Here is a 16,186-nt window from a genome sequence, read left to right as displayed (position 1 = left end):
TGATTGGCAACTATAGTTTCCTCTTTTGATGGAGCAGTAACTGGCATTTTCACAGCATGTCACCCTGCATTATACACAATATGCATCTCAGTCATACATTTGATATTCCACTCAGACAGGCTTTGAGTCACACAAAGAGTGCATCACTCAGCATCACCAGCCCGTTTTTACCATTAAGGCATCACTTCTTGGCTGGACTGTTCATGGACCAGCCCTATAACCCGCATGTCTGTCTCTGACTGACTGACTAACTGACTTAATGACTGACTGACTCACCTAGTGATGAAGTTACACCATTGGTTGGCTGCCCCGTGTTGGAGTTGCCTCATTGGCTGTTCCTCATTGGCTTTCAAAATGAATCTGTGGAAACAGTTTCTGTTACATCCTCAGGGGACGTTTACTGTCAGTGCAGCCCCGGAAAAAAGTTTTAAAGACACACATTTACTGACTGAAGCGTCTCACATTGAGGCTCCGACATTAGGAGCACCAACCCACAGAAACAAAGAGATGCGACGGATCCATTTTACCAGCCTGCATGGCAGTTAGCAGTTAGTTAGCATGGTTAGCATCTTTAGCATAGCCGCTGTATGCTATATGTAGCCCATAGACTGTTTAAAAATAAGGTGTTTAACAGCACTGCTGGGCAGGTGACAGGTGTGTTTACAGTGTTTGTGTGCTCTGAAGGACGTCACGGCGAGGATATAAAGTCACACAGCTGAAGGACTACATAAACATACGGATAAGATATAACACATGTTTACAGACATCCACAGATAGAAATAGATGAAAGAGCAGGGAGAGTTAATAGATAATTAGAATAGTTATGATTAAAATTAAAATAAGTTCACTTTCAAATCAATCAATCATAATCTTACAAAATTCCGTTGTCCAAGTTAATGCTCTACATGCTCTTTTGCTTGATGTAGCAGTGGAACACGATTCATTGCATGAAATATTTATTCATTTATTAATTCTGTCACGTGTATTTTGCATATATCTGATGTCATATCAATATCAGAGAATTAAATTCATACAACCCTACTGTTTGGACATTAGGGCACACTTTTGCTGTCAGCGTGTAAGCCTTTGCAATAAGTGACATCTTTGTTTTTTAACATTTCACTGTCCTTTGCTTTCATACAGGATAATGGACAGTGTATGTTATGGCCATTAGCCTGTCACAATGGAGCTGTCTCATACTGGACTCATGCTCACTCCTGTTATGATCATTTTCATGCTATCTCAGGCTCTCGCTTTGTTCCTTGTCTCAGAGGGAACGGCTCGCTCCAGTCTTTAATGCTCTGTTTTTGTGCTCACTGAAAAGCCCCGCTCCCAACCAGAATACAGTGTAGCATCACACTCGCTATACGCCGAGCCTCATCCCCCATGGAAGAGAAATAATTTATAAAATGAAATCTACATTTGTTGTGTAAATGACCACATGCTGTAGGACATTTAATCCTGCCTGCAGTCGATCCCAGTCATGTGACTTGACCTAGTTTTGTCTGCCTCCCTCTGCCTGTCTCTCCTCTTTTTCTCTCTTTCATTCTCTTTCTGGCTCTTTCACTTTCTCCCACAGTCTCTAAGCCTTGCTTTTCTTGCCTGTTCTTCTTCTGTCCTTCTCGTTTCTCCTTCTTCTTTTCATCTCCATCCGTCTCCCTTTTGTTCGCCCCCATATAGGCTGATGTCTGTATTTTCATTCCTCTTTTTTTTTTTTTTTTGACTGATCTGACTGAGGATTTGTCTTTTCCTCCTGATGTGTTAATATCTGTAACTGTGTGGCCAGTAACTCTGTCCTTGATTACTGAACACAAACACAATTATAAAAAGGAAACATCTTTCATATGAAGGAAGTGACGCTCACTCATGAAATGAGTGATGTAGAATATGAAACCATGAGTCATCTCATCATCCTTAAGACTTTCTACCCACAAGACCGCTATGCAGAATCATTTCTGTTTTAGGAATGCCAACTGATGAATTTCCAGTAGGTCAGATTTGACTTTGGCAAGCAGCTCTATTTCTGTTTTCATTTAGCAGCACTGTGAGGAATCTCATAGAGATTTTCGTCCTTGGGTTTCCTTTTGTCTGGGCTTTGTCAGGATGGCCTTACCCAGGCCCTGGCCTGTGAGCCAACACATCCTTTTTTCAGTTTGTTAATTGATTTGTTAGGGTTGTGAAAGACGTAGCACATGTTTTGTATTTTTTTTTTTATTATTGCTTCCTGCATCATGAATCTCACTTTGTCAGACTCAATAATATGCATCTTGATAATACTGTAATATGACAAAAGAAGGATACTATCTTCAGCTAAATATTATGAGGTAGTATAATATTATGTATAATATAATATAACTGTCTTTGAGTACCTTGAAAAGGGCTAAATAAATTAAATGTGTTATTATTATTATCATTATTAATACTATTGTTATTATTCATATAATATTAAATAATAATACGTAATAAATTAATAATAATACGTTTCCCCATATGTTTATAAAGAGATAGAAAGGAGGGAGGGTGCTTTGAAAAAATAATAAAATGTGGGTTTGTGAAATAGATCGAAGGATGCATGGATGGATGATGGATGGATGGATGGACGGATAGATAGATAGTTAGAGAAATAGATAAATGTCCCTGCAAATGCGGCTGCAGCCTGCTTGGCACAGTCTCAAGTTGAACGACTTGGTCGCCTCTTGGAATGCGTGGCATGTATCTATTCCTGAAGAGCACAAGAGATCACTCAAGCTTTGGAATAATACTGTAACCCATAACAAGCCTCAGCTGTCTTCTCCAGTGAACATGACACACTCCACATGTCAGTATTTTCGTATTCATACAGGCTATTTTCCATGTTGCCAAAACAGGTTTATAGGCTATTATAGGCTATTATATTCCTACAAATATGAATTGATAATGTAGCTTGGGTGTTAAAGTTTTCACTGTCAAGCCTTTGTGAAAAAGAACGCTTTGATTTGGTTCAGTGCACACTTGCTATTTCTGAGTCACTTTTTTTTTTTTCTAAATCTAAAACACTGTGGCACCAGAAAAAAAATAAGCACAAAACATATCATGAATCACATAAAATTGTACCATACAGGCATGGTATTATATCCTCAGTTCATGGCAGGACAGCTACAGTATTTTTGGAAAGGAAGTATTTTTCTATCTTTAATGGTATTCTAGGGGTGGAAAGAAAAAGATTATACAAGAATGATTCTTGCATAATCACTCCTGTAGAGTTTTGTTTAAGGTAGGACTCATGAAATTTAATGAAAGTCTATTATGAACCTTTTTGCAGGATTGGGTAATTAGTATTGAGTAATTATTTTACTGCTGACTTTAAAGGCTCAGCAAGGTCCGGCTCCTTGCCATAATTCATTTTTTTATTTTTTTTTTATTTTTACGTAAGATGCATACAGAGCCAAAGAGCAAGTTAAGATCCTTAGCCAGAACTTTCCTGGACCTTGGGATTAATTAGGCATTTGCTTTTTCATAACGAAACTCAGACATGAATTTGGAAAAATCAAATAACATGTTTAAATAACATGTTTATGGACAGAAATTCACATCGCAGTTAAAACTGGCTTTCCTGTTCATTGTTTGTTTTAAGGTTTTCATCCTTTATTTATTCTTCGCTATAGTTTTTTGATACACACTTTTTTTTAGTTTAACATTTTACAAGTTGGCAAGAGTTGCTCAGCCAAATGAATCAACGGCCTGAAGTTAATGTCATGTATATTTATATATATAGCTTAGATTTCAGGTCAAAGTGTGTTTATTTTTAACAGTCAAGAGTAAGCATGAAAAACAGCTCCTTCTCAAGGTGCAGCAGTCTTTCGCCGTGTTATCAATATGGTACCTGAAATGTTGATACTTCAAGGTTTACTCAGTGAGAGAGCCCTGTTGTCTCCATTCATTATCTTGGCCCACACTCCTCATTCCAAAACTTGACTTTGCACTGTTGCACTGTTTTCCTGTCCAAGTCTTTCCCAGTCCAGCTTGGCTCGATTTCATGTAGCGGTATTGAATCAGAGGTGTGCACTTTACAACGAATTTACTGTAGTTTTGACATCCTGGACAAGATCATTCCAATATTTATTTTTTTTCCCTTCTTGAGTCCATTGTCTAAGGGAGCTTTATAGTCATCCTCTGGAATCAGCAATAGCCCTTTCATATTTAATGGCTCCGATTTAAAGGAGCATTTTAGCCAAAGAGTACACTTAATCCTGGTTTTTAAAACTGTCCTACGAGTGCTCTGTCTTGTGTTAGTCTAGCAATTATGAATTTCAGTGCTTTTCATTGTCATTTTAGTTTTCAGTGTACACCCATGCAGAACAGCTGCAGCCCCAGATGTTTTTGTTTCAGGTTTTGAATTATGTACCACTTAATATTAATAGGTTTCACATAACATTCTCAAACATACCATTTCCCATGATATATGTGGCTTTCTTTTAATCAAGCTTCTACCAAAATGCAACTGTATTTCTAATTGAGGATCGGCACATCTCTACCTAACAGTCATTTATCAGTGTCAAAAAATATATCTACTTTTACAACAAGAATATCCATATGCAGTAATGCATTTTAAGTCCTTTATTAAGCAAAAATGCTGAACATTTGTGCTGATGCTGATTTTCTGTACATTTCTCTGTCATTTGGTTTTGGGCATTTTTCATGATTTTCTGATTGAATATGCTGTCTATCATGCATATGCTGTATAATATTGCCAGTCATTTCAGAAGTACAGGTAAAAGCTCTGCATTTCTTCCATAAGAGTAAATAAAGCCTAATAAATAATAACACAAGACTCGGAGTGAGTCGAGTGAGTCAGAAATGAGGTGTTTGTGCATGTGCCACGCCACTTGAGTGGGACAATGGGTGCACCAGGCAATAAGTCAGCAAAGGCAAAATGAGGAAATGATAATGCGAGTCCTGATTTAAGCATGCTTCAACCTTGATGGGTGAATCTGGGTCAAAGTTATAGAACATATTGTTCTGAAGAGAACAACAGAGTACGTGGGTGGCAGCACAAGTCCTTCCTTGTGTTTTGTCCTTGGGTGGTACATGTTTACATCCTCAGTACGTGGATTTAAGATGTACTAGGCTAAGGCTGCAGGAGGAGGTTAATGGGAGACTCTGCGCTCCTGTAGAGATGGGAACGTGGGCGTGTGGAGACAATTTAGCAGGCTAACAGGAAGCGTGCTCCGGGACCTTCCAGCTGGACTCAGGCAGGCAATGAGTGGGGTACAGGTCGCAAAGCTGTGCCACACCTCGCTTTCTGCCTGGGAACACCTCTGCACCGCTATGAGGCATAAAATTTCCCCCCACAGAATATTCATCTCCATACTGTGAAGCCATGCTTTATTTTAACTAGTTGCTGGAGGTAATTCTCTTTGATCACTCCAAAACGTCAGCTATGATCAAGGAAAATTGAGGCCATGAACTAAGGCCAGAACCGTATCCAATTGCAGCCATTAATCAAGGCTAAAAATAGCAGTTTTGACGCTGGATTGAAGCAGTGCAGACCAGGGTGAATCCTACAAAATATTGGCTGAATATCCACCCGCGATCCATTAGAGGAAGCACATGAAACAAAGTTTTGTCTCTTCCTTTCTGGTGGTGATATTTCACAGCTGAGAAAGGGCCAGTGTGCGCTGTGCCAAGGGCTGTTGGGGTGGGCAGATACTCCGTCATGTGAACGGTTACTGTAAAGATCAGCAGAGGGATAGTAGATTTTTATATGCTTCCTTGTGTCTGTTCCCGGGTGAAAGGAGCCTCTTATACCCTCGCAGCTTTTTCTGAGTCCAATCACACAAATTTGATTAGAGTTGTTTGCCCAAGGAGCTGCTCTCGCTGCTGGGCTGCAGTGAGGCCCTTGTTCCCCTATTTGCCCCGGAGAAAGGTTCTGACTTGCACAAGCAGTCTTTGAACTGGCCCCTTCTTTTCTTCCCCTCTAACCTCATTTACCACACTCTTCTAGTTTCTCTTCCTCCGTCATGCCCCCACCCCACCTACCCCACGTCTGTCTGTGTTGCTCACCAATGGTCTGCCTTTGGCTTCACCACGTCACAGCAAGTGAGACAAATGACTGTTATAAATTATCAGGAACTGCTGCTTTGGTGTCATCTAAGCTTAACCCCAGTGCTGTGTAATGTTTTATACAATACTTCGAGCGAGGGGCTTTCTATCCAAGGAGGCAGTACATCTCTGTGGGAAAGGTGAACCTGAGAGACTGGGTGAAATGGAGCCACTGCCAAAGTACATCCATCTATCATTCAGTGTTAAATAGTCCGAGAATACTTTTGTCATAACTCTAACTTCCAGCAGTTATGTACAGTATGCAGGTGTACTGTATGTCTGGAAACAGTTAAGTATGGTTTTGGCATTACTGTGTGTGCAGGGGAAAAAAGTCAAACCAAGATTAAAAACTTCTTTGCCAACCAATCCAGCGGCTTGTGGAGGTGGTGGGGTTTGTTATTCACACCAGAAATTGTAACAGAATTGAAAGTAGGCCTGTGGGTGGAGCTTTGTCAGTGGCAGATTTAACCACAACCACAACCATATTTTCAACTAGTTGTCTCCGGACATGTGCTCCCTTCACAAAGTGTCAGAATTATAATTCTGACACTGGCTTTGCAAGAGTAGTCATAACCCTGTGTCAACAAGGACAGTGAAGCAGCAGCACTATGTAATAATGACCGTTGATATCTGTCTGTCTGCAGTATATATCCATATATTTTGGCTTTTCTTTACTGTGAAGCATACAAGTCAAGGTTTTGTAGCTCTGCAAATGACAAAATAGATTCGAGGTGATTTTTTTGTCTCTGTTGCCATTTAACATAAAATCATTGAGGGATCACACTGTAATTTTAGGCTTGCCATCTATTGATTAAATGAAAGATTATTCTATCAGCCTAACTTACATGTGTGCAAAAACACCTTTGAAAACTGCGTGTAGTAAAGGCCCATGCTTTGTAGATAGACATGTGCTGCTCAATAATAACAGTCCTAAAGCTACGGTGTAACAAAGGTCATCTTTGTCAGTTCTACCTTTTCTACAGATGCCTTGCAGCTTCAAATGCCACACCAGGGCAACTGCCACTTTCATTGTCCTGAGACTGTGTGAAAGTGTAGACTCAATTTCAGACAAAGTAGGAAGGCATGTTTTTTTTTTTTTCTTTGAAAGAGCCATTACTGAAAGGTGCTCTTGTTCATTTCAAAAGCGCCTCAGTTTTCTCGCAAAACACAGTCGCTTAATAAGTCATTCAATAAAGCTGTCCAGTTAACTTTTTATTGCCAGTGCAAACCTCAGCGGCAGTTGGTTTTGTGACTCACAACTCCAGAAACAAATACAGATTGCAGATTTTAGTCACTTTTGTTTTCCAGTTAAAGGAGGAACATTCATAACATCAACCTTCTCTGTTAGATTTTGAGTCATTTTGGTAAAGGAAGTTTTGCCGCAAGTTTGTTGTTTGTTGTGGCTGAACGTGAGAATTATGTCTTCCAGCCAAGGTCTTCATGGGTATCTGTTTCGGCAGATTTTGTCTAACCTTCCATTAGGGCCCAAAGAAGCCCTAAGGTGACTGATGTTGCCCTAATTCATCCAGGGCAGAGCAAATGATGTCTCTGAAGAATCTTAAGCCATAGTGAAATGCATCTTAGTACTCAGTTTCTATACATACAAGCCACATGTACCTTGATACGAGTGGTATCCTGTTTTAGGTTTGACACAATATACCAAATAAAATATGCAGTGTACTCTTATTCTTTTAAAAGGTAAAGCCCTTGTCCACCTGAAGGGTCACCTAATGTTCTGGGACCCATTTCACCAGACCTGCTTCCACTGACCTGTCCTGTGTTTGGTTCGGCTGCTCAGGGACCCTCAAGATCTCAGTAATTGGGTTTGACTTGAGATGGAATTTCAACCCACAGAAGTGTTTCTGGAACTGTAGGAAGAGCTGAATTCAATCCAGATAGGCAGAGAAACATGAAGGAACAACAAAATGACTAACAAGTGTGTAATGTATGCCAAACCTATTTTTAACAAGTATTCAGCATCTAGGTATTGCCTCTAGTAATCTCTATGAGGTCTGCTTCGTTGTCATGATAGATCTGCTCAGGCTTTGCTCTGGTTGAGATAAATAAGTGCTTAGAGGCATGTTTAAATGTGGCTTTTTCCTTCAAAAATGGATATCATCTAGGGGGAGGGAAGACAGTTTGCTGATGGAGCAGATATGTTCAGGAGCAGGTTGGATGCTTTCCATGCTGATGATCGGGATCAGAGAGGGATGCAGCGCTCAGATCAGAAGTGTTTGATTATCAGCTGATGGGTCCTGAAGTGTCTTTTAGCTCTCCACAGTGAGCTAGCTGAACTAAAGGAAAGGTAGAGAGGATTCAGCACAGTTCTGTGTTAATTGTTGGCGTAATGAGATGGTGCTGCATGGGATTAGCTCTTGAGGGAAAAGCGAAGATCTTAGGATCATTAAGTGTCGTGCTTGATGCTTTTCATTAATAGGAAAACAGCATAAAACACTACCACAGAATGTGTTAAACGCACAGTCATAAAAAGCATTGATATAGTGCTGATTAGGCAACTTGCAATTAAAGGTCTTTTGACATGTCTTACGGCATGTTGAGGAAAAACAGAAAATCCGATAAAATGGATATATTGGGGATATGTGGGCCAACACTTGATGAACAGACTGGAGTGTTTAGGAGTGTTATAGAGGACAGGTAAAGAGAGGGAAGGCAATGTAGAACTTTGTCTCTCTTAGGTTTTCTATTTGTCACGTGGAGCTTTCAGACCTGCTGTGAATGCCGCTGAAGGTAAATGGCATTCATGGTGGTAACTGTGGCGATTGATGGCTCTTCTGCTGGGCCATCCTTCCGCACTCTACCAGGACCTTTTTCCCTGGAGTCCCATGTGGGAAAGGCTTTTTTTTTTATTGCACCTGGGAGATGCATTAAGGGCCCAATGAACTTTGACCTTGGGCTTGATCACCCTGGCAACACGGGACATGAACAATCGTTAAGCTTTAAGAGAACTCGGCTGCAATCCCTTAAACTCTCATAAATGCTTCAATGTATTTCATTCAAAAGACCTAAGTTTGTGTGATCTTGTAAAGTCTGGAAGCACTTTCACTGATGTATCTGTGATAAATGAGTATTGTCCGTTAAAAATACGTCAGCGGTGCTCTTATCAGTGAGTTTTGTTATTGGGCAAATTTACACACCTTTGTTTCATTAGAACCTTGTCATTAAGTCTTTCTTTTATTAGCCTTATATCAATAACGGCCCTTCTTTCATTAGCGGAACATCTCAAAGGCTTGCCTTCATTAGCACAAGGTTTTAAAAGCTGGATGCGGTTTCATTAGCAGCCTATCTTTAATGAGGAAACCCCCAGCGTGTTTACATTGCTCTGATCCCCCATGATTGCCGGTAAGGATAATGCTGATTGGCTGTTAGTTGGGGGGATGTTTGAGCTTGTCCCCCGAAGATTGGATCATGCAGTTATTAAAGCCAATGAGATCCTCTCTGCTTAGAAGTGAAGAGCAAAAAAAAAAAAGGAAAAGATCAAACATTTCTGTAATCAAGGTCCTGCTACTTATATGAGCCAAGACATAATGACTCAGTGTGATAGAGAAGATTTAATGATGAGACGTGTACCAACATTACCACTCATGACAGCAGATACTGAACCTGCACATACACGTCCAAGCTACTGCCGCTCTTTCATCATTTACTTCAAGGCTTGAAAAGTAATGCTCTTTACTGAAAATGATTTATGATGCCAATAGGAAGAAGACATGTACATGCTTCTCAAATCCATCATTTTAAAACATTTTTACAGCTTTCAAGTAAATCAAAGTTTTTTTTCTTTTTAGGTTTTTTTCTTATGATTGGATAGTTTGAAAAAGGTTTTTAAACTGGAGATGTTATGAAAAATGTAAAAAGTTTTATGTTAGTTCCAGATCTGTAGATGAAGTTTGGCTTTTTGAGATGCTGAGATCATGCTGAAGGATCAAACTAATTTGTTCCATTTTCTAGCTCATGTTCAAGTTTTAGGTGAAATTCCAGGTATTTGAACCCCATACTTCAGCATTACTTTGTCCCGTGGGAACATTATTCCAGTGGATGGCTTGCAGCGTTGGGCTCTTTTTTTAGGGGGGCTGCTGTCTGTTTAGTTTACCTCTGATTTTGGAAAAGTCCAACTTGACTGGGAGCCTGACTAATATGTTAATGCCTTAATGTTCAGTGACATTGCTCAGAGATCTATACCATGTGTCACTGTTTGCCCTTCAACCCCTTTGTATAACCAGGAATGTGCTGTGTTCCTGGAGAATTGATTCATCTGCCAAAGATGGGGAAAATATGTCTGATTGTAGTAGATGGTGCAGGCCTTGCATTAAAGTTTTACAAGATTTTTTTTCTCCTCTTGCATGCACAGTGCTGACACAATTCCCTCTGCATTTACTCAGGTCGGAGGAATACTTTGGTAGAAAATAGCTCATAACCTCAACTTTTCTAAATGAGGTTTGTGGATTCTTATGATGATTTTTTTGATGAGTTTTTGTATTCAAATGTTTTGGGTGCTTTAAGGATACCAACGTAAATACCAGTACAGAACCCTGAAATTCTCTGGTGTGCAGATGATAAAAGGATGGAATGTGGTGGATTTTACTTTGTCTCAAAAGCTTTAAAAAAAATAGGACGAGATGGACTATTTAATTAGTCATTCTCTTGTAGTTTATGATTACATATGTATGCTTTATCAGTAATTCATGACCTTTGTTGTAGACCTGAAGGTCATTGATGTCTTTTAAATCCAAATTAAATCATACTGAAATTATCCTAATGAATGGCACCCAAGCTTGAAGGAAAAATGTGATTGATTGTATTTTGGGGTGATCAGTAATTTACTGTTTATTCTGGACTTAATCACACACATAGAGTTGACTCAAGTCCAATCTACTCTAAAGCTATTATTCTGTTGAATCACTAACATAAATTGTCATTACATCTTATTAATGCCTTGCCAGCATTCCTGTACTCTTAATGATACCCATAAAACTGTGTTTTTGAGTCACTGCTATTGTTTTGAGTCAATGCTTTCCAACATTTGATTACATCAATAGCGTTATTGTGCTGAGCGAACAATAAGATAAAGAGTATGAAGAGAAACATGTTTACTCTCAGTTTAATGAGACAGTCAAAATGCTACCCCATTGTCTGTTTTATTTAATTCATTATCTTTATGATGATCTCAGTCTGTCTGTCTGTTTGCTCTTGCTGGTCCAGACTTGCTTTGCCTTGGCGGTCCCTGATTCATCCATAATACTAATCAAAGCTTTGAAGATTGCATCGGACATGAACCCCCCTCCCCACCCAACCACCACCCCCATACACACACACACATCCACATTACTGCATACACACATGCACCTGGCACACAATCATACTTGCACATCCTTATAAGGAGAAAGTATCAGCATCCCAGACAGCTTATCATGGGGAACTAATTCAATATCCCTTTGCCTGTTTTAAATGTCATTCTCTGAGCTCATCTGGAGTGACATGTTTTTCATGGTGGAAATAAAGGCTTGCACAGGGCTCAGAGCACAGTGACGGGGGATCCTCCGCCTGCTGCTCTTGATGTTTGCTGGAAATTTAAAGGTCCTCATGAGGAATGAATAAAGTTTGGATTTGCAGAGATCTGCCGATGCCAATGAGATCCGCATGAGCTACCCAGTCGATAAAGACAGAGTGAATCCTCGGCTGACAGAGAAAAGTTAAGAGCAGCACACAGAAGTTTTCACTTTGGCTTGAGGCTACAGTGTCAATCATAAAGTGAAATGCCACTCAGATGCCACCTTAAGGCTATTCAAGGGGTAATCAAGAATTCCGAAAGGTCATTAGTGTTACGGTTAGTGCTAGGGGTGAGAGTTTGGCACGTTTATGCAAAGTATCAATTGATTTGTTGCACATTTGGTTCCAATGTCCTGGTGTATTTTTCTTGATTTTTTACATTCTCCACCAATTTCGAATAATTTAATTCAAGAAATTTAATTCAACAAATATTTTTGGCAAAGTAGGTTTATTTGTGGCTCTTCCTCTTTTCTGGATAATGTCAGTGACTAGTGAATGCTGGTATGAAAGGGGGTAAAGCCTCCTCAGTTGCCTCATTGTGCAGGATAATGACTTCCCTATTGAAAATGACCCCCATGACCCCGGAGACAGACAGTAAGACGGCTTCGTCCAGCCCCTCGAGGCACCTCGGCCTAATCTGGCATTTTGCCCACACAGATCTGCTAACCACAGTCCAGTGAGCGACCGTTTTTTGCCTTCCTCCAGGCCAGACTTACGGAGCATTCTGTGGGCTCAGTCCACCTCTGGAGCCTTTGCTCTAGGTACAGCCACACAGATGTCAGGGGCAATGAGATGATGTTTTGCCACGGGTGAGGAGGTTAGAGTGAGGGCCAGTTGGCCACAGAGCTGTAAATGTGAGAGGTTGGCTGGGTCTGATGGTGCCATAGTGCTAGCAGCAATATATATATATATATGTATTTTAAACCTGCTCCCTCTTCACCTCATAAGCATTAAACAAAGATCCCCTACAGGCAAATACTCAATTTTGGCATTTGCCTTTTTCAGTTGGAGTCAGCCTTTGTTCATCATCTACTGCCTAGAAGCCATTTTCTCTCCATTCTTCTGCATCCTCTTCCTCTTCTCTCTGTGTCTTATTTCTCTTCATCTCTTTCATTACAGGGTTCTTGAAGCCCCAGTGCTCGTTGGCTCCTCCCATGCAGCGAGGCCGCTCAGTGGAGGCTTGTTCCTGCTTCAGTGGCATGTGTCCCCTCCATCAGCGTCGCCTATCCTCAGGTAACACTCAATGTCTTAACAAAGCTGTTGCTGCTTAGTTACTTGTTGGTTCTTGAGTAAAATGTAGGGAAATACATTTTATCTCAGTGAACTACCAGGTAAGAAATCCTTTTGGGGTTAATGTGTAGTCTTATCCAAGCAGCGGGTGGACACATTCAAGAATGGATGATCAGTTGCAGGTCAACAACAGCACTTTTTTTTTTTTTTTTTTGAAAAATTAGTCATGAGAAGCCTGTTATTTATAAAGTGCACCTCATGATCCGATGCACCTAATGAGACTCCATCCAAAATAGCATCTTATCTAATGTAATTTAATCTGTTTGTATGACATCAAAGGCAGATCAAAATGATATTATTCAGGGACCAGTATTTGGTTATATGATTACTTTGTATGATTATATGAAGTTCTATTGAGATAAATCATTATTTCTTTCCAATTTTGTTGCAAAAGGAACATTATCCTTAAAGAAACAGACCTTTTCTAAACACACAGAAAGGCTTTTTTGATGATCTGTTGCTTGTTTCTGCTGCACACACATGCACACAGCACCGCCTCAGGTTAGAGGTGTGGCTGGGGGCCTTTTTTTGAGGCAGCGTTCAGTCTGGTTTTTATGATTAATGGTGTCTTTGCATGTGGAGCCCCTGTGATGGACAAGTTAACAGAGGTGCTCTGAGATCAGATCCTTCCTCCAAACACCTCACTCCCCCCCCCCCCCCCCCCTCATAGGAAAGCAGGATCTGACATCAGTGGATATTCTGAACTGAACTGTCTGGTATGTGACTAATGAATAGGGGACAGAGCTGTGCAGAACATGTGGTTAATGCTGATACATTTATCACTCCATCCCCAAGGCTCACTCCTTCTGCAGTGTCAGTGCTGTGACTAGCTGAGCCGCCTGTCATGTGAGGAGGGCATGACTTGTATGGCAAGACAAATTCACATAAGTATATAAACAGCTCCATGAGAGCAGCTGTTTAATTTTAAAGTTAGATACTTTAGAATTTCTTATCCAAAAGCTGAAAACTTTGTCGTGTTTTCGGGTTTCTTCGATTGAATTTGATAAAATATTAAAGTCTTCCAGTAGATGAAAGAAGTATGTTCAGGCTTATTCTAATGTTTTGTGGTAGTTCTGAAAAGATGTCTTTGAGCAAAGCTTTACATAGGATAACTGCCCATTCCCAAACATTTTCTAATTGAAATTGAGTGTTTGTCCTCTTTGTCTTGTTATAAATGAGCCCAGAGTTCAGTCTCTTTGATCTTTTTTGTGAAGCTCTATGAATTAATCACACTCCTTCCCTGTTTACTTGATTTAATTCATTTATACACTACTTGAAGTGCTCTTAGCTGTATTAGTGGAATTTGCTCAGTGAAGTGGTTCATTGGATTTAAAAAGGTACACGTAAATATTAGTAAGTGTTCGGTTAAATCCGTCTTCAAGTGGTCAAAACATTTTACAACTCTATTTTCCAAACCAAGACAAATTAGTTAAAACTGCTCATGCTCAAATGTTTAAGAAAAGGAATGAAAGAAAAAGAAAAATTCTTTTTTTCCAGTAAATATTTATTGTTCCAACCAAAAAAAGAATTCAAGGCTCTTTATCGTAAGTTCCTGATGACAGCAAAAATTACTCAGATCTGAGGCATCCAAAATGACAAAATGTGATCAACTTATAGTTGAATCAGTATTTGATAACAAAAGAATCTGTGTTTCTTTCTTTCAAGTCTGTATCAAAACTGCCTTGGGGTTTTCCATAATTGAAATCATCCAATTATATCTGCAAATAGACAGTTAAAAAAAAAGAAGATACAATCAAATTTACCAATATGATTACACTGATCAAATCCATTACTGCACACAGTTCCTTGTCTTTTCATATCTTTTTATTATTGTGAGTCACAGACCAGCCCTATAATCATGGTTGTCTGAGAGTGAGTGAGTGATTGCCTAAACGAGTGATGAAGTTTCACCATTGGTCGGCCGGCCAAGTATTGGAGATTCCCCATTGGCTGTTGCTCTTTCAAAATGACTTCATTTTATTTCTCTGACATTTTCACATCATGAATGATGAACAACAGCAATAAAACATAAGTCTTGCAGTTAAAACATGCAACTCATATACCTGTTAGATCAGTTTAGTGTGGGGCGGTTGCTTTGACGGTGCGCTTGATTTGACTGTAACCGCGGTGACTGAGATAAGCCTCCTGAATTTGCACCCAAAACTGCTGTCAAAACTTTCATTTCCAATTTCCACCGCAGCCTCCGTGATCATCGAGCGCGAAAGAGGCAGAAAAACACTCTGCAGAGTGAAAAACAAGAGACATCCACAGAGTGAAACAGATGAAAGAGGGGAGTTAACAGATAATTAGAATAGTTATAATTAGAATTAAAATAAGTTCTCTTTCGAAATCACATCACAACCATCACAAGATATGAGTGGAAAGTATTGTTCTTGCAACTGCATTTCTAACCTTTTTTTTTTTTTTTTTTTTCGACTCAAACATAGCTTAACCATGTCATGTGATATGCTTCTTCAGCACAATTTAACAACAAATATTACTGGGACCACTACAGAAAATTGGAGATTAACATTTAATATCCAGGAAATCACATTATAGACACTACCACTGGCTATCCCTGTAACAAACTGGCCACAATTTCACACATTAACCATACACAGTCCAGCCATATACTAGATTTTGACCTAGGCTTGTTGGTAACATGGCCTGGTTTTTACATGGACCCTTCTGTAACAGCAAAGTGACAAGTTCAGAGCAGGACACTGAACCTGAACCTGCAGCAGGGACATAACTCCCATCTGGCCCAGTGGTCTGACATCTTGTGAGAAACAACATGTATGTTTGTTTAAAATTGTCAAGGAAATTGATTTTTCTTACTGTATTTTTAGTTCCTCTTAAAAGCAAGTAGACTATATAAAAACAAATGCTGAATTTTATTTTTAAAATTGTCTCTGTGGAGGCAAGATAAGAGCCCACTACCCTCTCTTTCACAGGTAAATACTTTTTCATGGACAAGTTTCAGCATGATCGGTGAGGTGCACAGTTTTTCCACCGACCTCACCCCCCTGTTTGTGTATTTTACAGAGCTATCTTGATTGATTGCAACATTTTTTACTGTCACATCCTGCAGTAAGGTTGGATGTGTTTCCTGAACAATTAGGGGAGCATCTGGATTAGAAGTGTACTCTTGTTTAAGTAATGGCAAAGGTTTTACTCCTTTGTGTTGTGGCTATTTTAAGACCCATTGCGCACAGGGATACGAGTCACATTAGTTTATTTTGTCTAC

At 39.7% G+C, this 16,186-nt stretch overlaps 1 protein-coding gene across 4 annotated transcripts in view; it reads left to right on the top strand.

The window, feature by feature from the left end:
• The window catches only part of rxraa (retinoid X receptor, alpha a), a 105,540-nt gene that overhangs the window by 15,252 nt on the left and 74,102 nt on the right, over positions 1-16,186 (top strand). For all 4 annotated transcript variants that reach the window (XM_042396073.1, XM_042396071.1, XM_042396072.1 and 1 more), the window contains exon 2: positions 12,769-12,882. In XM_042396073.1, the coding sequence (XP_042252007.1) occupies positions 12,769-12,882 (114 nt within the window). The remainder of the gene's footprint in view (positions 1-12,768; positions 12,883-16,186) is intronic.

This window comes from Thunnus maccoyii, chromosome 19, assembly GCF_910596095.1.
Source record: "Thunnus maccoyii chromosome 19, fThuMac1.1, whole genome shotgun sequence".
In the NCBI taxonomy this organism is placed as follows: domain Eukaryota; kingdom Metazoa; phylum Chordata; class Actinopteri; order Scombriformes; family Scombridae; genus Thunnus; species Thunnus maccoyii.
This window is presented reverse-complemented; position numbering and strand designations above follow the sequence as displayed.